A 21,796-nucleotide genomic window follows, 5' to 3' on the forward strand; every position below is an offset into this window, starting at 1 on the left:
TCATATCACCCCTGAGCTGTCTCTTTTCCAAGCTGAAGAGCCCTAGCTGCTTTAGACTTTCCTCAAAAGCAAGTCATCCCATCCCTTTTATAACTTTTGTTGCCCTTCTCTGTACCTTTTCTAATTCTGGGGGTTTTTTTTTTGGGGTTTTTTTAAATATGGAGACCAGAGGTGCACACAGTATTCGAGGTGTGGCCCTACCGTAGAGTGATATTGAGTAGGGATTGTCTCTTATTTCAATGTACAGTGCTGTCTATGTCTAGTAACGCTATAAAAGTGATAAGTAGAAGTATCACCCACAGTCTGAATATCAGGGGGGTATATCACAATAATGTAGATATAAACATTAAAAATAAAGAATGAAACATATGTAGTCATAAATGAAGCACAAAACAGGCAGCTGAGGTATATATATATATATTTTTTTTTTTTTGCATTTACTGGGAGATACGAGATCATAACCTATATCAGAAATAAGATGCTCACAAAATTTCTCTGTAGATAAAATTGATTGCATAGGCCCTAGGTGAGCAAATAAACAATAAAATAGATCAATGTACTCAGAATCAAAGAGACGGCTGGTGCAGCAGCATCTTGCAGAAAGACCGCCCAGATCCCAGCTCCTCCCGTACATGGTTCCTTAGCTCAAAACACACACCTAAAGCTGTTTTCACAGTTTGTGTCAAGGCTAGAAATGGAATCTCAGGATTGAAGCCACAATCAGACAATCAATACATGCAGGATTTCTGGAGAAATTCTGGGTAAAAGAAAAAAAAAAACAACCCCAAAAACCTGAAAATTCCTCAGAATTCTGCATACCAATAATTTTCTTGTGCAGAATTTCCCTATTATAAATACTCCCTCCTCAGGTTTCACTTTCTCCAACTCTGAGCCCCCTCACTCGAGCTTTCTTTGCCTCTCCTTCAAGGTGGTTTAAGCTGGGGTGACCGGGGCCTGGGCACAGCTCCAACTACCTTGCTATGTGGACTGGATGGATAGTGTGAGCCTTTATCTAACATCATTTACTGTGTATACCTCCCAATTTCTTCCCCAATCCCTCTGTTCACCTGTTCTTTACCCTCTAGCAGACTACCTTCTAAAGTATTTTCTTCCCACCCCAAACATTTGTTACCCTCCCTTCTCTCGCCCTGCTAGTCACTATTCTACCTGCTCTCTTTCCCTAATTTCCAGGAAGATTCCAGGCAAACCCCCATCTCACCATTCTTAGCCCCAATTCCATGGCACACAGCCCCTATTCAACTTTATCCAGCCTCCCCTCCTTTCTTCAGCTATATCCCTCCCCCTGATAGCACATCAAGAGGAAGCTGCACATCAAACCATATCTTCCTTCTTTGAACCACCATGAGGGCCTCTGCACAGTCACACAGCTTCAAGGAACAGTCAGTACCAAGGTGGCAGAGGATGTGCAGCTGTGTATATCCTCCTCTAGATCACAGCATGGAGGAAGGGAGGGAGACAGGCAGCAAGGTTGAGCCACTGCAACTGCCCAAGTAGAATTCCAACCAAGACATGCAGAATTCTGCAAAAATTCTACATTGCACAGTTGCGCAGAATTCCCCCCAGGAGTAATACAAGACATACCATAACCTGTGAGCCATTACAACCTAATGTTCCTTCTCTATCACCCCCAGATATCATCCATCTGATAAATATACCCAGATACAGCTGCATGCACCCGTTAAAATGAAGGTAGCAGTTTGAGATCTTAAATAGACACAGGAAGTTAACAGCCACCAGGATGCCTGCATTTCACAACACTGTACAGGTTCACATGGGGGACCACAGGTGTTCCAAGGTAGGTTTCAGAAATGGTCCTTCTGGAGTATGCCCACAGAGTCCAGTAGTAGAGGTACTGAAAAAAAAAAACCTTCCTTAAAAATGTCACTGTCCAAGGCATCTCTGTTCCAACTTCAATGCTTCTTCATTCCTTTCTTCTTCTGAAACTTGGCATGTACCACTTTTAAAGTCGAGAGAAAATTCCCGAGGAAAAGCAGCAGAAAAGTCAACGCCAACACAAACACCTGCAAAGAAATAAACAAAAAAAGACATGTACAGGAAAAAAAAGATGCTGAAAGCTCACTGGGCATGAACGTTTCTAGATAATAGCCTGTCTCTTTAAGAACGGTGACCCGTCCAAAGCGCGCCGGACATTGGCACACCAACAATCACATGGCGATAGTTGCATGCTGCCGCTCTGACCGCTCTCAGGCCTTCCCCTTTGCACTCTGAGGGTGTGTGGGGGAGGGGGAACCCCCCACTACATTTACAACCGCTCTCCCTCCTGTTCACTACACTTAAGTCCCGCTCTCCAACCGAAACCCCGCTCTTCTGCTCTGAGGGGGGGGTGTAGAAGCACAAGGATGGAAATGGGAGGGCAAACAATTGTAAGTGTACCCACACACCCCCCCTCACAGCGCAAACGGGAAGGCTGACTGGTCACAACAGCGGCGTGCATTTCTCCTGTGTGCAAATGTCGCCGCTTGATTGTCGGCACACCAATGTCCAGCACGCTTTTGACGGTGTACCTTAAAAACAGGGCTGCGAGTAGAATGGTACGATTCACCGGAGCCGTTTCATCGCGGCCGTGATGAATTGTCCTCTCCATGATGAATCACCCTAGTGTCTCTCTTCCCCTCCCGCCGATGCCTCCTCTTCTCTCTGCCCCCCACCCCCACCCTACTGGTGCCTCTTCCATTCCCTGCTTGTCCAGCCTTTGCTCCCTTCAGACGTTACTTCCTAGTCACGGGATCAGGACATGATATCAGAAGGGCGACAAGGCCAGCGCGAGCGGGGGAGCGGGGGTCAAAGATGTTGCTCATGCTGACAAACTTTTCTACAGGTATGCAGGCTGAGGAGGGAGGCGCGCCTACCTTGGGGGGGATGCAGGGGAGCACTCCTACTTTGGGGGTGGGGTGGGGGACACTCCTTGTGGAGAGATGCGAGGGGCATAGCCCCTCCACAAGATCAGGTACGTGGGGGGGTTTCATTGTGGCCAATTCAACCATGAAACAGCTGTGCAGAATCGGCTGCAATGAAAATCGCCCTAGACCTCGAGGGCCACAATCCAGTCGGGTTTTCAGGATTTCCCCTATGAATATGCATGAGATCTATTAGCACAGAATGAAAGCAGTGCATGCAAATAGATCTCATGCATATTCATTGGGGAAATCCTGAAAACCAAACCATTTTCCTTTTTCGAAAACGAGCCCCATAGTACAGCAAACATCAAAAAATAAAACTAGACATGACCATCTTTCAGCTAGTGCCTACCTCAGAAACAGAACACAAAGTATTCAATCTGTAAACAAATTAAAAAAAAAGCCAGTAATGAAATTTAAAGTTACCCTCATAAAATATCTTTCCATATAACAAAGTACTAATTAATTGTCAAAAAGATTCATATAAAGCATAGTTATTTTATAGAAAAATATTCTATATTAGGGCAATTTAAATTTATTACTGACTTTCTTTGCATGTATAGAGCAAACACTTTGTATTAGAGAATGACACGGGGAGCGATCCCCGCGGGGAACCGCGGCGTGGCTGCGGTTTGGCTGCGGGCTATGGAGACTCCATAGCCAAATCACTGCAGACACGGGGATAAAATTTTCACCGCCCGCAAAAACGGTGAAAAGATTTGTCCCCGCAGGCAAATGTATCCCCTTCTACATACCGCGATTTACTGGGTCTTCACCGTGTGTTCGGTTCACTTTGGGACAGGTGTCTGATTTTTTTCCGGCGACCATGCTTGTCGGCCATGTGGTCTCCTCCAATTCGTCTCTCTCCACCCGACTTGCATGTTGCCTGACTCCGCCCCCTTCAATATTCTGGCTCCTCATTAGTCAGTTCTTTCCTGCTCAAGAAGGGGACCAATCACTACTGCCACACATGATATTTAATGGGTTGCAGTAGCGATTGGAAATCGGGGGATTTCGGAGCTGAGAGGCAAGCCCAGGATTTTTTTTTGGAGTCGCTGCCTGGATTGGAGAGGAGTCACTGCTTCAGACTTGGAGGAGCTGAAATTTCATTGAAAACTTCGGCGCTACAAGTAGAGGTAAGGTGCACACTTTCCTACTACTTGCCTGCCCAGGGTTGGGGGCGGCGGCGGCAGGGGTGGGGGGAATTCTTTGACCGGTTGGAGACGGGAGTCTGGCTGAGCTGGGAGCTGGTTCTTTTTTTTTTTTTTTAATCTGAGTACTAGTGTAGTAGTGTGCTGTGTCCATTCCCATGGGTTACTGAATCCTATTCCTGAATGTGCTGCAAGAATGGAGGAATCCAGCACATGTTCAGTATGTAACCCATGGGAATATATTAATAAAGATAAGTATATAAAATCATACCTGTTTGAGGATTTTATGCATGCTGCAGTGACAGTGACGGGGCGGTGAATGGGATGGCGATGGCAGTGGCGGTGACGGGGCAGTGAAAGGGATGGTGGTGATGGTGACGGGGCGGTGAAGGGAACGGCGGTGACGGGGCGGTGCAGAGGATGGTGGGACGGGGACAGATTTTTTTCCCCGTGTCATTCTCTACTTTGTATCTTTGAAGCAAGCAGGTGATAATCAGAGACATGGCCATTGTGGATTTTATTCTTATGATGTTTGCTATGCTATACTTACAGGCCAGTAAGTCTGACTTCTTTTAAAATAAAGAATAATAACATTTCTAGAATCCAGTGGATCACAGCACCCAAGGCAACATGGATTCACTAGATGCAGGTATTGTCAGACAAATGTGATCAATTTCTTTGACTGGGTGACCAGAGAATTGGATAGAGGGAGTGAGTTAGATATGGTGTATTTAGATTTTAGCAAAGCCTTTGACAGTGTTCCACACAGGCATCTAATAAATAAAATGGAGAGCCCTCAGTATGGACCCCAAAATGACAAACGGGATGAGGAACCGGTTGAGTGAAAGGCAACATGGTGGTCAGTTGAGATCACTCCGAGGAAAGGGATGTTGCCAGTTGTGTGCCTCAAGGTTCGGTTCTTGGGCCTGTTCTAACATTTTTGTAAGTGATATTGTTGAAGGCCTATTGAATAATAATTGCCTCTTTGCGGATGATACCAAAATCTGCAATAGAGTAGACACCCCGGATGGTGTGAACAACCTGAGGAAGGACCCAACATAGCTTGAAGAATGGTCTGAAATTTGGCAGTTAAGATTTAATGCATTTGGGCTGCAAAAACTCGAGGGAACTGTACAGTTTAGGGGGGTAAAGAACTTTTGTGTATGAAAGAGGAGCTGAACTTGGGTGTGATGGTATATAATGATTTTAAGGTGGTCATACAGGTTGAAAAGGTGACAGCAAAAGCTAGAAGGATGATAGGGCGCATAGGGAAAAAGGAGGTATTGATGCCCCTATATAAAACTCTGGTGAGACCTCATTTAGAATATTGTGTACAATTCTGGAGACCACACCTTCAAAATGATATAAACAGGAAGGAGTCAGTCCAGAAGAAGGCTACTAAAATGGTCGGTGTTCTTCGTCCTAAGGCGTATGGGAACAGTCATAAAGATCTCAATATGTATACTTTGGAGGAAAGGTGGGAGATGGGAGATGTTTAAATACCTATGTGGCATAAATGCACATGAGGTGAGTCTCTTTCATTTGAAAGGAAGCTCTGGAATGAGAAAGCATAGGATGAAGTTAAGAGGTGATAAGCTCAGGTGCAATCTAAGAAAATACTTTTTTTACAGAAAGGGTGGTAGATGCATGGAATAGGACCCCAGTAGAGGTGGTGGAGACAGACTGTCTGAATTCAAGAAAGTGTAGGACAGGTACATGGGATCTCTTAGGCAGAGGAGGAGATAGCGAGTGCTGTGGATGGGCAGACTGGATGGGCCATTTGGCCTTTATCTGCCTTCATGAACATAAGAATAGCCTCACTGGGTCAGACCAATGGTTCATCTAGCCCAGTAGCCCATCCTCATGATGGCCAATCCAGGTCACTAGTACCTGGTGTGTTTCTATGACTAAATTGCTTGTATCTACTCATATTAATTTGGTTGTTGGTTTTATTTTCTATTTTTTTTTTTTTTTTATTACCCCTCTTCTGAATTTGACAGCACAAAGTCTGAAAATATTTTATGCACAAACCTTTGAAAAATCAAAACGTTATGTATCTAAGTTTAAAGACCACCCCAGCTCTACCCCTAGGGAATGCCCCAGCTCATCATGAACAGAAGTGTGGCATGAAATGGCATTACATTCCCAGTTTGTACAGAAATAGTCCAGGCAATTTTCACACACAAAAAAAGCTTGTTTTAAGCTTAAATGGCTTCTAAAACTATCTTCACTAAGAGCCAAATAGCACAGACATTTCTCCCAGTTTGTGCTTCTGGGAAAAATATGTTCGATACATTTAGCTAGAAACACCTGCCATCAAGGGGACCTTTCACTCTGATACCTGCAGGTACTGTGGTTTGCTGACGTTGAAGAGCTTGATGTTTTAATAATAATAATAATAATAATAACTTTATAATCTTTAGGAAAGGGATCAGTGTGTTATTAGAAGACATTTTGGAGTACTTTGAGGTGGCTGCAGCCAAGTTTCAAGCAACTATGTCAGCGGTGACCTAACAAATGTGCCCCACAAATGTGCGCACTGAATGGGAGGACATACTTCAAATGAGCCCCAACAATTGAAATCCATACTGCCCCGATCACAATCTAAAGCGGATACTATTTTGTCTTTTTGAGGGTTACAAAGTAACCTTTTTTTTTTTGGGGGGGGGAACCTTCCCACTACATTTAAAACATTCACTTGCTATCTAGTGTTAGGGTAACATTTGCATGATGATTATGGGAACCCTTTACATACGTGGATATGTGGAAGGCCCTGATTTGCTCAGACTCCTCAGGCCCCACCCCTCCCAAGAGACGGGGCCTGAAGTCTGAGCAAATCGGGGCCTTCCACATATCCACGTATGGCAGATTCAGATTGATGTTCACATTTCATGGGGCGCTATTGACGGGGCGTAATTGGCGCGCGCGCACTTGTCCGTGTGCGCAATTGTCGGGGCACAATTGCCTTGCACAGATTTGTCAGTGCGCAGTTTCAGCACAGAGTAAGTCACTATACTGGCTAAATTTAGCTGGAAGGTAGGGAGAGCTTCTTCTGAGGAGGGTAGAAAATCACAGGTTAATGAAGTTCTCCACTGTGAAATGGTCTTCTGTCAGTGCCCTCTCGGGATAAGTGTTGCTCTTAAAGGAGAAGAGGGCACCTTGCTTTTAAATAAGCAAAATCGCTTTCTACGATTAGGGTTTACATGCACATTCCAGGGGTACCTGCCATTCCTTACACGCCTCATGCCTGGACAGCTCGAACAGCGTAATGGCGTTATAGAGTTGCCAGAACTAGAAATCAAAAAATAAAATAAAAGCAAATATATTTAACACACCCACAGAAGAAACTACACATATTTTAAAAAACATACACATACACATTTGTCAGGTCAAAATAAAAGGGCCTGGAGGACTGTCTTGAGCTGGAATTTGAACTGTGTGTCCTTGTTCAGAGCTAAAGAGGTTCCCGGGGGCTAAGAGCACCTTTCTGTTACCTGGGCACAGAAACATCTGCCTTTCCCTGTACGCCCACCCTTTTACTTGCCATCTTTTTGCTATCAACTTTTGTCAAAGTAAATGAGGGAGGACTTCAAAATTATGGATTATACAAGGTATACAGTATATTACCAAATCAAACTTAACCTCTATCTTTTTCACAACAAAAACAAACCTGAAACCCTAATTAATAAGGGACAAATATATGTGTCCTTGGCAAGGATTTATCATGGCTATGGACCACTTTTTAAAGTTCTTTCTCTTTTGGCCCAGCAGTTTCTTCCTGCTCCTTCCGCCTCTCAGCAGAGGTCATCCCCCATCTGCATTCAGGGATCTTCCCCGTTGTAGGGACAGTTCTTGGCTAGGTGGTTATTGCCACTGATTCTGACCAGTAGGGCATCAACACTGAGCACTGGCTGAAGCTTTCCCACTTGTAAAATGTAGCGTATACAGCAGGGATCTCAAAGTCCCTCCTTGAGGGCCGCAATCCAGTCGGGTTTTCAGGATTTCACCAATGAATATGCATTGAAAGCAGTGCATGCACATAGATCTCATGCATATTCAATGGGGAAATCCTGAAAACCTGACTGGATTGCGGCCCTCGAGGAGGGACTTTGAGACCCCTGGTATACGCTGCTTTGCCCCATCTACAGCCAGCCCAGTAAATAGGCTACTTGTTGGGTTTCTGCGACCTGATCAGCCATTGTCAGAAACATTGGTCTAACCAGTATGGCTGTTCTTAAATTCTTACAAAAAATCTGGTCCAGGAATCAAACCCAATGTAGCTGCTGGCTCTTTGAGTCAACCTATAAGAGGGTCTTTTCAGACCAGCACCTGCTGTGATACTTCACCTATCTCCAGGTGGTCAATTAGCTGTACAAGCACCTCCTGGCTTGAGCTTATTTGAGGATTAACTTGCAGAACACATAGTATTCCTGTGGTTATTTTATAAAAATTCTATGTATTCATTACATTAGATGAAATCATTTAGCCTAGCCTGTCTGGTTGCATTTGTCTACTATTCTCTAGGGAACGATCTCTCCCAGCTGTCAGTCATACACAGCTTGACCACTCCAAGAGATCACTACTGCTCCTATTTGTTCTTATGCAAGGCTTATAGTCGTTAACCTTCTGTCCATAATGGGCACGTCCTGTCTCTACTGGTGAAAGTACACTGGGGAGGTGAGTATGGTGGTAGGGGCCCCAGCCCTCTTCCTAAAAAAAGGCAAGGGTATGCACATATTGTCTCACTTACATGGCCAAAAAATAGGAATGGAAGAAGGAAAGTGAGGCCTCGCCACATCCAGGACTGGAATCCCTCTAAAAAGCATCAAAAGATGGGATTAATTTCTGCATCTATAGCTCAGCTGTAAATATGTCAGCTTCCTGGTAAGGCTTGGGGGACTGCAACTGAACCAACATTGGGTAGTGGGGTGGGGAGAATGCCTCAGGAAACAGCTAACATTTAGTTTTTTTGTGTTTCAGTATTATTTATTACATCTTTCAGCAAATCACAACTACTAATAATCATCTCTATAGTACTACTGGAAGTATGCAGTGCTGTATACTTCATATTAAAATTGTTATGTAGAATGAAGTACTCTTTTAGAGATAAGTTTCCTGCAGGTTATAGTTCAGTCCTTAATACTTACCTCATTGGATTGCTGTAATATATGCTTGCTAGGTCTTACTGCCAAACAGATGATACGATTGCAGATTTTACAAAATGCTGCTGCTAAACTTATATTGGGGGGGGGGGCAATAGAGTCGATCATGTTACCCCGTTACTACGGGAACTGCATTGCTTGCCAATTGAGGCAAGAACTGAATTTAAAAGCTTGCTTTTTATTTTTTAAATATCATATGGGTTATGTCCAGGTTATTTGATGGATCCGATAATAGTATATCATTCAATTAGGCATTTACGCTCTTCGAGAATTGTTATTGGTAATACCATCTTGTAAAGATTGTACATTGCTCTCCTGTAGGAAGAGGATACTCCTGGGAAGAGCTGCAGAGTTTTGGAATTCTCTGCCCAGTAAAATAAGAAACTTGTCTAATATCGGGCATTTTAGGAAAGCAATAAAAACATGCACTGAGTTTTACTAAATGATGCTACAGGTTTTTAATGTGGGCCAATATAAATGCTCCAATGCTCATAGGAATTCTATGAGCATCGGAGCACTCAGTTTCCCAGCATCTCAATCCACTGCTCTTAATGGTTAGTACAGAGGATTGAGATCCTGGAGAACCGAGTTCAATTCCCACTGCAGCTCCTTGTGACCCTGGGTCAAGTCACCTAACCCTCTGTTCCCCCAGGCACACAAACTTAGATTGTAAGCCTACTAGGGACAGAGAAAGGACCTGCATATAATTTAATTTCTATATTTTAGTTTTAACAGTTTTTATTGATGTTAACAAGAAGAATATACAAAAGCACAATAGAATACACAATGATTGACATCAAATTTTTGTAACAAACAATATCATGCCCCCCCAAAAAACCCCAACATATCCTTCCATCCAAAATCTCACCAAAACAGTAGAGAAAGAGAAAAAAACAAAAAAGAGAAAAAAACAAAAAAGAGAAAGAAAAGAAGAAAAAATAAACAACCCTCCACTGGTTCAAAATCAAGTCTCCTCCAAATTATAAATAACTGTGAAAAATATGGTTGCAAGAAAAATTAAAAAGAATAGGAAAAGCCCCTAACAATGTGAAAAGTCAAACCATTCTCCCTTCCCCCATTCTATCTACCCTTAAATGAATCTTTCCGATCCCCCAGGTAACCCACCCCCATTACCCATGTATGGACTCTTGGGGTATCCCCCGCCATCCCTCCCCCATACACTCAAATAAAATTATGTGCAGCGTAGGGAAAAAACATCAGGTCTTCATTCATTTGAACAGTTAACAGAAGACACCCCCCACCCGCCGGCCAAAAGAACAAGTGAACTGCATATACAGGCAGCCAACAGACAACATGCCCCAGCACCATACACTCTATTCGTAACATTGGTTGTAAAGTGCCGCCCCAAGCTATAGTGTGGCAGCGAAATACCAACTATAAAACTTATTACACTGTGGCCTTAGTGATCCTCCCCTATTATGAGGCCACGATAAAACTTGGTCCTGTTGGAGGCTCTGTTTGTCCTTGAGGTTACTAGTGTATCCAAGGGCAGAAGATTGAAATGAGACAGTCTCCATAAGGACCAAAGTCAAGTAGGGGAGTAAATCTTGGAAAATATTCACCCTTAGAGGCCTCTCCCATTTTGGAGCTCCTGATTCTAGGAGGTAAGTCACTGTACATTATCCTCTGCATCCGATACTCTTTGGCAGCATGCATAGAACTCCCCTTTAAGAGACTCAAGACGGCCATCCTTAACTTCGAATTTATCTGTTATAACCTGTAAGTTTTTGTCTAAAGATGAATGGGATGGCGCTCAGCATTTCCAAAATAATTTCCGAGACCCAAGTTGAACACACAGAGGCCTCCACGTTTTCGGCTGTTGCCATCTTGGTCTCCCCGGGCCTCGATCTGTCTTTCTCCTTGCGTGGAGCCCTTGTTGACATAATACAAACTCAAATCCATCTCAGTAGATAGGGCAAGCATAAGACAGAAGTTAAGCTGTTGATGGATGTATTCAATGCAAAATTCCCAGCGAAATTAGCTAAAGAGAGTATGTGGGGTTCAGGAACAGAAAGCGTGCACGTCTTCTCGTTAGCACCACATCGCGTGACGACCCCCCCCCTTATTTTCCATATTTATCTCCCCTTAAAGCCACACCCATACCGCCGCATCTTTTAGAATGAACTACAAAGCAACTAAATTTAGAACGAACAACAAAGTTGGAAAAAATCAGTACAGTTTTTATGCCAGTGCAGGAGAATTGTTAATGGGATGTGCTTAAAGGCAGGAATGTAGGAAGATAAGAGAGGGAGGAGGTAGAGAGAGAAATAAGAGTTCAATATACACATGAACCACAAAGAAAGCTAAATGTACACATGAACCACAAAGTGGTAACAAATCAGAGGAGGTTTTATGCCAGTGCAGGAGAATTGTTAATGGGGTGTGCTTAAAGGCAGGAGTGTAGCAAGACAAGAGAGGGAGGAGAGAGAAAAATAAGGAAAACACACATTGACTTTGTAGTAGATTATAAATTTAGCTGTTGTGGCCTACTCATCTACCCTTATAGCCACACCCATACCTCCGATCACTTTTAGAATGAACTACATATTTATATCCCATTTGACCACAAAGTTCAAAGCAGGTTACAATAAAAGATAATACCATATCAAAATTTTTTTAACAAAGTGTTAAAATATATCTTAATATAATCATAACAGCCACCCTTCTTAATCATAAATACTTCTGAAATAACCATGGGCTCCTTTTACTAAACAATACAAGGTTTTTAGCACAGACCGGCGAGGTAGATGCTACAATGCTCATAAAATTCCTATGAGCATCAGAACCTTCATCTCGCCAGCCTGTGCTTAAAACCTCTGGTGCCGTTTAGTAAAACCCAGCGCATGTTAAATGTACAGCATTGTGTATTCCTTTCAGCGCTATAGAAATGATCAATAGTAGTAGTAAAAAGACTCCTCCAACTCTCAAAATACCTCCCAAACAGAGAAACTATAACTATTCATTCAAACTATAACTATAACTAATACATAATTCTTGAACTGGTACCCCTCCTCTCTGTCCCCCTCCCCCGCCACGTGCCTTCAGTTCACCCCCCACCTTACCTCTATCTCTTTGCCAGCGCAAGCAGCAGCTCCAACTTACTCCTCGTGCCAGCCCTGGCGCTCCCCTCTGATGTCACTTCTGGGTCCCATGACAAGAAGTGACATCAGAAAGAAAGCCGATGTGGGCAGTAAGTCAGCAATGCTGTTCATGCTAGGGAAGCTAAACAGGTATGGGGGAAGGGAAGCGGAGCAGAGAAGAGGGCAAAGAGGGGGCACCTCCCACCCTTGCTGCACCCCGAGCTCCTGTTGTGTCACCACTCCCCTCCTCCTCTTTCTATACAGCCAACTGCCGGCAATTCCTCCTCTAGCCCTTTCCCCTCCCCCCCCACATACCTCACCATCTCCTTCCCTCACTCCCTCTAAACTAGTGCAGTTAACATTTCAGTGACTTTTACATAAAAAGGTACATCAAAGTGTTTCACAACTCACCAGCATAAATGCTCATTAGTTTTTAAAATAAAGGGGTTAAAAATTTTCAGATGAGAAATGAAGGAGAGTTAAATATTAATAACTACAATGGTACATTAAAACAATGTTAACTAATAAAACCGCTACTTACCTACTGTCAGGTCTAAAGGATTTCTTTCGCCTAATGCTCGAAGTCTATAAAGACAGCCACTTTGGTAATAATACTGTAAGAACTGTACACAGCCTGAAGAGAGAAGAGTATAGCACAGAGCTTCAGTATTTAGGAAACAAATAACTTCTGCCAGCAGAGCAGAAAGTATATGCCTTTGTTTTCTGCAGAATGCACCGAGGCCTTGTGTTTATTTAACAAAATAATACAAGGCTTAGAGTCAATATTACCCAGAAAGGTGCCAGAGAACACTGCACTTACTCTGGAAAATGGAAAATGCCAGAAACTGATTGCGAAAGAGTTGATATATTAGTCCATCGGGCCTACGGCAATAGAAGAAAGAAATAGAGGCACTGATTTATTTAAAATGCATTTTTTGGATATACAATGTTATCGAGAGAGAAGATACAGCCAGTGTTCTGTTATCCAGTAGTGTAGGGCAAACAGATTAAAAGGCCCCATTCACATTTATCAAAAGATCACCCTACTGCCCTACCTACTGTACATAGGGGAGGAACATATGTTGTAAGAGACCAAACAGACTAATCTAACTGGCTACTTTGTAGGCCCCAAATCTTGACACAGGCCAAAGGCAAGCCTGCTCCCATTTACTTTAGGGCTAGATCAGAGGGTTCCTAACCCAGTCCTTGGGAAACGCCAAGCAAGTCTGGTTTTCAAGATCTAAAACAATGAATATGCACATGTCAAATTTGCATGCACTGCCTCCATTGTATGTAAATCTATCTCATGCATATTCATTGTGGGCATCCTGAACATCAACTACTTTGAGAACCTCTAGGTCAGATACATGAGTTGCTTTCATGGGCTCCACAGCCTTCCTCTGCCTCTTCAATCTTTGGAATTTCGTCATTTGTGACAAATAAACCACCTGAGTCGGTGCATCATTGCTCCCTCTCTGGTCATACTGATATCCAATCTGGAGCACAGTGGTTAAAGCTACAGCCTCGGCACCCTGTGGTTCGGGTTCAAATCTTTTGCTATTCCCTGTGACCCTGGGGAAGTCATCTTCACTGCTTCAGGTACATTAGATAGATTGTGAGCCCACTGGAACAGTTAGGGAAAATGTTTGAAGTGCCTGTCTGTAAAGTGCTTTGAGTGTGGTTGTAAAACTACAAAAAGGCAGTATACAAGTCCCAATCCCTTTCCCTGATGTCATAATGCCTCATTCCACCAATGCCCAAGAGCCAACCTCATTAGTGATGTCACAATGGCTTCATTGTTCTATACTTGGCTCACTTCTGATATTGTATTGGAGGAGAGTGTGGCGCAGTGGTTAAAGCTACAGCGGTCTCAACACCCTGAGGTGGTGGATTAAAACTCTGCACTGCTCCCTGTGACCCTGGGGAAGTCATCCAAACCTTCACTGCCCCAGGTACATTAGATAAGATTGTGAGCCTACCAGGACAGAAAGGGAAAATGCTTGAAGTACCTGTATGTAAACAGCTTTAAGTGTGGTTGTTTAACTGCAAAATGGCGGTATATAAGTCCCAATCCTTCTCCCCCCCCCCCCTTTTAAGAGGCTGCTTTCAAATCTTAACCACTTCTCTATATTACACCTTCTCAAACGTGTATCTTGACCAGAGGGTAAAACTCCACTGGGAAGAGACTCCCTCCAAATGTGCATCTGTACAGCTCTACGCACATCGTGTACTCCTTTAGAATAGCTAACTGGAAGTAACTGAACATGTCTACTCTCCAGCAAGGTAATCTGGACCAAAGCTTTCTGACAAACAAATACTCATTAACTAATTCTCCATTTTGCCCTGGCTGCTCACATTCCTTTGTAACAGAGAAAGCACAGGCAATTTCATTGGTCCACACATGTCATATGACCACTTACCATGTCAGCATCACCCCAGAAAGAAATGTCGATACATAATGGTGAGATACCCACCAGCCCTTAATTCTAAGGAACAAACAAAAAAACATGATCAGATATGTCGGTGGGAGAGAAATACATTCCTTATTATAAAACCTGCTCCTCCAGACCTAAGAATCTAGAGCAGGGGGAAGGCAGCTCCGGTCCTGAGAGCCACAGGCAGGTCAGGTTTTAAGCATATCCACAATGAATATATAGGAGACGGATTTGCATGCACTGCCTCCTTGAGATGCAAATTTCTCATATGCATATTTATTGTGGATATCCTGAAAATCTGACCTGCCTGTGGCTCTCGAGGACTGGAATTGCCTACCCCTGATCTAGAACGAGACAGCTTTCTGTCACAAGCTCACTGCAACCCAAAGCCAACCGGTTCCAAGAGTGTAGGGTAGCTGGTATGTACAAGGATGATTATGGGATTATCGAATGCCTGTTTGTGGTGTTTCATTTCACTCTACCTAATTTGCTACGCGGTTTCTTTTTCTGCATTCTTTAGAGGCCAACCAAAACCAAACCCGAGACTCAATTCTGTCACTTGGTTTAGGCCAAAACAGAAATCGGTTTAGGCTGAAACATGAGAAGCATACAGTACCTCCAAAGGCCCCCAAACCGGAACAAAGATGAGGGTCTCCTCAGACCCCACCACCACCTATTGGGCTGGACCCCCTCCCCCCAGGCTTACATTAAAAATATTGGTGGAGCAGTGGGGGCAACAATGATCCCCACTTGTCCCTGCCCCTGTTGGCTCTGTTGTCAACAAAGCTGCTGGGACTTCAAGCGCCAGAAGTCACAGCAGCCAGATTGAGAATGGAGCCTGCACAGGTAGGACAGATCGCCTGGTAGCAATAAATGAACGGCTTCATGGTATAGTATCTTGACTGAGCTGAAAAGGTTGTCAGGTAGTTTCACCCAAAAGAGAAAAAAACCACTAAGGGGTTCAATGAAATAGAACTCCAAAGCAGCACAAGGAATGCCAATGCTATAACAGAATCAGGGCAGTACTGGAAGGCATGCCTATTTATGCCAAATGGGTGTTACCTAAATATATTCACATAATATACGTGTTTTACTATATCCATAATATACGTGTTTTATTATATCATTGTGTTTATTATTTTTGACTTTTTTTTAATGAGATGACTTACTGGTTTTGTGAAGCCCATATATAAAACCATGCCAATCCCTGAGAAGCTCGCATTCAGTCAGAGGCACAGGAAGTAGAAATTACAAACTGTGGCTCTGGACTGTAGAAAACAAAAGGAATTGACCCCAAAATATCCACAAAGAAGAAATCCAGAGAAAACCAAAAAAACTCTGTGGAGTGACGATGTTCCTAAATGGAATTTGAAAGTGTCAAAGTTCCAAAGGTACACTGAAATCATCCACATAAAAATATAAATCATCCACATAAAAGCCTTAAAGGACGTAGTGCGCTAGGGATACAGGACCCAACACGGTCCACGTTTCGACAAAAAGTCTTCTTCAGGGGTCCCTGGGGGTCACCACATAATTGTTTCCCACGTATTCACCTTTATAGGACCCCCAAGGACCCCTGAAGAAGACTTTTTGTCGAAACGCAGACTGTGTTGGGTCCTGTATCCCTAGCGGACTAGGTCCTTTAAGGCTTTTATGTGGATGATTTATTTTTATGTGGATGAAATTATTTTATGTGGATAATTTCAGTGTACCTTTGGAACTTTGACATTTTCAAATAAAGTCCATTTAGGAACATCATCACTCCACAGAGTTTTTTGGTTTGCTCTGGATTGTAGAACAGACTTTAGAAGGGCAAACAAATGTCACTGAAAAAAAAAAAAAAAGGAGGCCAGAACTGATCAGGAAATGAGGAACCACAGAGCAGCAAAGTCCTCTATCTGCCCCTAGCAATTCAAAGAAAAAAAAAAAAAAAGCAGCTTTGCAACCGTAAAAATGCCACAAAGGCCTTTGGAAATCACTAGCCATTTCTATTCAGAGAGGAAAGCAGGCCACAAGCAGGGAGGGAAGAAACCGCCAACATTCAAGGCAGCAGGGAGAAAATTTCATGCTCTTTGCCTGCAGTGGTGTATTCACCATGAGCAAGACATGCAGGAGATTCCAAATTAAACTCTACAATTAGTAAATCCATCAAGGTTTCACAATGTAGAGCAGTGGTCTTCATTTCAAGGCCCACCAGCTAATGGCAGCCCGGAGACCTTCTGGGCAGTTCGCGCACCTATCTGGAATTCCCCTCCTCCCCTAGTAAGCTCACTGTTTTCGTTCCTAGTGGCGCTGCTGTAACTCTTCACTCACGCTGCTGGTGACCCAAAATAAACACAATGCCTTTGGCGACCCAAAAGCTTTCCTCTGCTACTGCTTCCTGTCCCCGCATAGGCAGGAAGCAGTAGCAGAGAGAAAGCTTCTGGGTCACTGAAAGCAGCATGTTTACTGAGTTGCAGCTGTGCTACTGGGAAGAACAATGAGCAAGCACCGGATCTTGCCGGGGGCGGGAAGGAATAGCATGGGGAGGGTAAGAGATGCTGGAACGTGGGGATGGGGAGAAAAGATGCCAGGCATCCAAGGGAAGCAAGGGAAGGGGCTGATAGAGATGCCAGACCACTGGAGGGAGGAAGGAAGAGAGAGAGAGATCCAGACTGTATAAAGATCCCAGACCATAGGAGAGGGAAAGAAAGGAAGAAGATAGTACACAGGGATGGAAGGGAAGGGGAGAGAGAAGGAGGACATGGTGCACAGGGATGGGAGAGGAGGGGTAGGGAAGAGAAGACGGATGGAAGAAATTCTGTTTATGAATAGATGGGAATAGGGAGGAGATGGCACACAGGGTTGGTGTGGAAGGGCAGAAAGAGGAAGGAGTTAGTGTGCATGGATAGATAGGAAGGGAAGATACGGAAAAATAGATTGATTTGAGGAGGAAGCAGAAAAACAGAAGAAAGCTGAAAGTTAATGTCAAAGATGGATGTAGGGTAGAAAGTAAAGAAGAGAAAAACAGCAAATAGTTAAGAAGGCCCTGGAAACAGAGTTGAGAGCACAGACAGAAGGAAGAGCAAACAGACTGAGAACAGATGAGTATAAAAATAAAGTTACCAGACAACAAAGGTAGGAAAAGTGATTTCATTTTCAATTTAGTGACTGAAATGTGTCAGTTTTCAGAATTTACATCTGCTGTCTATATTTTGCATTGTTCAGGAAGAAATGCATTTCTTTCTATTTCTCTGGTGTTATAAAGCATTCAGAGAGTCTAGCATCTTAGGGTTTCATTTGTGTATACTAGACTTTTTAGTTTGTGGTTCTATGTTTGCATAGGGTTCATCTGTGTTCTGCACGTGTGACCAAGGCCAGGTATTCTGGTAGGAATGAATGTCATGAAGTATTATTGGTGTCATGGCCCCAAGTAGGAAGATATTTGTCGGCTCTCCGTCAGCCCTTGAACCCAAAATGGCTCTCGCTTATAAATTAGCGAAGACCACCGACGTAGAGACTCAGCTAGAATTAAATAGCCGTCTTTTAGCAAAATACTGTGGGTTTCCTATTCCATCCAGCCCCCATCTCAGAACGCAAGCTCCAGATTCCAGATGCAAAGCTTTTAATGAAACAATTACCTTTATCTCCTCCCTCTGCTGTTTAGAGCTAAAAATAAATGCACTATAAACCCTTAAAAAGGGAAAACAAAGGGCTAGACTCACTAACCTTCCAATCCGTGGGCAATTGGAGGCAGGCCGACCAATTCACCAACCATCTTCATGCAAATGGGGGCGATCGGAGGCACGTCCCATCCAACGACATGGATCGCTGGATAGCAATCCTGACGCATGCGAAGACCATCTACTTTGCCTGTAGATGGTCTGCGCATGCGTTTACTGTCCAGTTGTTTTTTTGTTTTGTTTTGGGTTTTTTTTTTTTTTTTTTTTTACTCGCCCCATGTCCCTTTCTGCCTTCCTTCCCCTTCTTGCCTCCGGTGCTGTTCTACTTTTTTTTTTTTTTCTTCGCAAGCCCGTGGTTTTAACCCGCTTTAAACCCATGGGTTAAAACCATGGGTTTGCACTGCAGGGAAGGGCAGGGGAGCTGGGGCAGAGGGCAGGAGATCTCGGCAGAGGTCAGGGCAGTTGGAAAGAACCTGAGCGACTAGTCCTCAGCAGTCGCTTATTTTTGGATCGGTCTGCCCAGTCGGTGTCCCTCATTTTTTTTTTTTTAGTGAATCGCTGCCTGCCTACATTTGCATGCCGTTCTCCCTCGTTTGCATGCACGGATCAAAATCGGATTGGCATAGAGGTTAGTGAATTGGGTCAGAGGAAAATCGGGTCGCAAATCAATCGGTCTTGGGAGGGAGGGCGATATCCAGCAATTTCTTCCTGACCCTTTGATTTCTAATCCCATTTCAACCTGTCCAATTAGAGCACCAGGTCTTCATCTAGGGTTACCAAGGGATTTTCCTTCAATTTTCCTACTCTCCCTTGCCTGCAACCAATGTTCCCTCTAAGCTGCACAACATTTAGCAGGAGGCCCCGCAGCCATTCGGCCCTACCGCTACTGCTTTCCTGTAGATGGAGGAAACCAGAAACCAGAGATGTGAATGGCCAGAACATAAAGGTAGAAAAAATAATTTTATTTTTAATTCAGGATAGTGTGGTACCTGAGTTTATAAAGGTTAATAAATAGAAATAGAATATAGAATTAAGATATCTTTTTGTTGAACTATTTTTAATACATTTTTGATCAAGTGTCCGTGAGAATTGAGATTGCAGGCAAATGTTAAAGCATTTAAAACAAGCCTTTGGGAGAATTTTCAACATTTTCCGTTTTACTGCATATATATTAGTTGAAATGGGTCTCTTTAATTTGATCTCTGTGATACAGAATGGATACAAGGATCTTTATACTTACGTGTAGGTGTGAATGAGGAAGTGTGTTGTGTGTTCTTTTTAGCACTGGAGTTCCTTTCTCTTATGGTATTTATATTGTAAACCACTTGGACCTGTCATAAGAACAGGCTGTATAACAAGTTTTAATAACATAAAATACGCAACTTTTTTTTTTTAAATTCTGCTTATTCTGCCCTGCAGTACCAGTGGAGTACCAACCGGGAGCAGGGGGGTGTTGGTATAATGGGTACAGTGCTCTGCTAACTCCTTGAGGGCCGGTGTCAGCAGCAGCATTCACACTTTGTTGGTCTTGTCGGCTTCAGGCCTCCTTCTCTACCGGGTCCCGCCTAAATTCTCTTTCTGCAAAGGCAGGGCCCGACAGAGAGGAAGGTCCAAAGCCAAAAAGAGTAGTCAGTTGTGAGCGCTGCGCTGACAACCGGGCAGGGAGGGTGACAAAGAGAGGGAGGGAGAGTAAGGGGAGAGAATTGCTGCACCAGGCACCTTTACTGTTCAAATTCTGCCTTTGGGATAGTATTTTGTTGATATGCCAACCCCACTGAACTGGGGAGAGGGATGAAGAAGGGGTATCATTGTCCCTGCCCCGTCCCGTCCCCACGAGCTCAGGCCCCGTCCCTGCAAGCTCAGGCCCTGCCTCTGCCCCGTGAGCTCAGTCTCCGTCCTGCAAACTGTCAGATCCCATCCGCACAAGCCTCAAATAGTTATGATTTTATACTGAACTTATTTTATCTAATATAATAAAATGGTAAGCCGCGCATGCGCACTTCCTATGTGTGCGCCGGTTTTCCGTGAGCTGTAGCGACACATAGGAAGTGCGCATGCGCAGTTTACGGTTCTTTGAAAGACGCGGCGGTGGCTACTCTCACGATCCCCGCCTGCGGACTTCCGACGCAGGCGGGGATCATGAGAGGAGCCACCGCCGCGTCTTTCAACTATAAAAAAAAAAAACAAGGCGGATGTCGGCCCGATGGCTGGAGTTCACCGCTGAGTCCGGTGAGGAGTGCTTCCCTCAACAGGAACCGTCGGGTCTAATTCAAATATTCCCGGCAGGTCGGGAGGGGGCGGAGCAGGCTCGCACGCCTGGCGGGGACCGGACAGGAACTAGACTCCCTGCAGGAGCCAGCCTGATGGCTGGAGATCACCGGACTGGACAGGGGGAGCAGGTAAGGGGGTGCTGCAGTACAGGAGGAGCAGGGAAGAGGTGATTCTGGACAGGGGGGGAGGTAACAGGAAGGGAGGCCTACTGCTGGATAGGGGAAGCAGGGAAGAGGTGCTGCTAGATGGGGGGGGGAGGTAAAAGGAAGGGAGAAGGGCTCCTGCAAAGGAGAAGAGCTACTGCTGGATATGGGGAGCTGGAAATGGGGTGATGCTGAACAGGGGGAGCTATATAGGGGGAGCAGGGAATGGGTGGGGGTGCTGCTGGACAGGGAGGAGGTAAAAGTAAGAGAGAAGGGCTGCTAGCACCCGTTAATGTAACGGGCTAAACAACTAGTTCTATACAATTGCCGAGTGATTCTCTAACCTCGTTGTTCCACATTTGTGGCCAAAATTAGCTGATTGATCAGAAAGTAAGGCAACAGCTCAGACCTGTGCCTGAGCGCTGATTGGCTCAGGCACTGACAGCTCAAACCACGTCCCCTCCACGCAAGTTAAAATATTTGAAAAAAATAAATTGAAGATCGGCAGGAGAGATGCCCACTCTCTCCTGCCACATCACACCATCACCCAACACTGCAGCAGGAGAGATGCTCGCTCCCTCCCATCACTGTCAAGCAACCCCCCACCCAACAACCCCTGGCAGCAGGAGAGATGTCCATTCCCTCCCACCACCAAGCAACACAACCCGACCGCCCCCCGCCCCCCGGCAGCGGAGAGATGCCCACTCCCTCCTGCTGCCATGCAAGCCATCACCCCCCCCCCCGCCGCCTCCTATGACCCCCCTGCCCCTCCCCCTACCTTACTTATGAAGGATAGCCAGAGGGATGCCTACTCCCTCTGGTCAGCAGGTCTGCCTCTTCAAAACGATGGGCCTTCCCCTTCCCAGTGCATCCTAAGAAGAACCAGGGAGGAGCCTAAGGCTCTGATTATTCCGGAGGCATAGGGGGCACGT

At 44.6% G+C, this 21,796-nt stretch overlaps 1 protein-coding gene across 1 annotated transcript in view; it reads right to left on the reverse strand.

The window, feature by feature from the left end:
• Nucleotides 1–401: 401 nt before the first annotated feature.
• Nucleotides 402–21,796, reverse strand: part of TMEM120B (transmembrane protein 120B) — a 77,683-nt gene continuing 56,288 nt past the window's right edge. Inside the window, exons 7-12 of the mRNA XM_033957328.1 lie at nt 14,774–14,839; nt 13,174–13,235; nt 12,895–12,987; nt 8,841–8,905; nt 7,313–7,381; nt 402–2,042 (exon numbers count right to left, since the gene is read on the reverse strand). Of these exons, the coding sequence (XP_033813219.1) occupies nt 1,932–2,042; nt 7,313–7,381; nt 8,841–8,905; nt 12,895–12,987; nt 13,174–13,235; nt 14,774–14,839 (466 nt within the window). The 3' untranslated portion in view covers nt 402–1,931. The remainder of the gene's footprint in view (nt 2,043–7,312; nt 7,382–8,840; nt 8,906–12,894; nt 12,988–13,173; nt 13,236–14,773; nt 14,840–21,796) is intronic.

The sequence above is a fragment of the Geotrypetes seraphini genome, chromosome 8, assembly GCF_902459505.1.
Source record: "Geotrypetes seraphini chromosome 8, aGeoSer1.1, whole genome shotgun sequence".
NCBI lineage: Eukaryota > Metazoa > Chordata > Amphibia > Gymnophiona > Dermophiidae > Geotrypetes > Geotrypetes seraphini.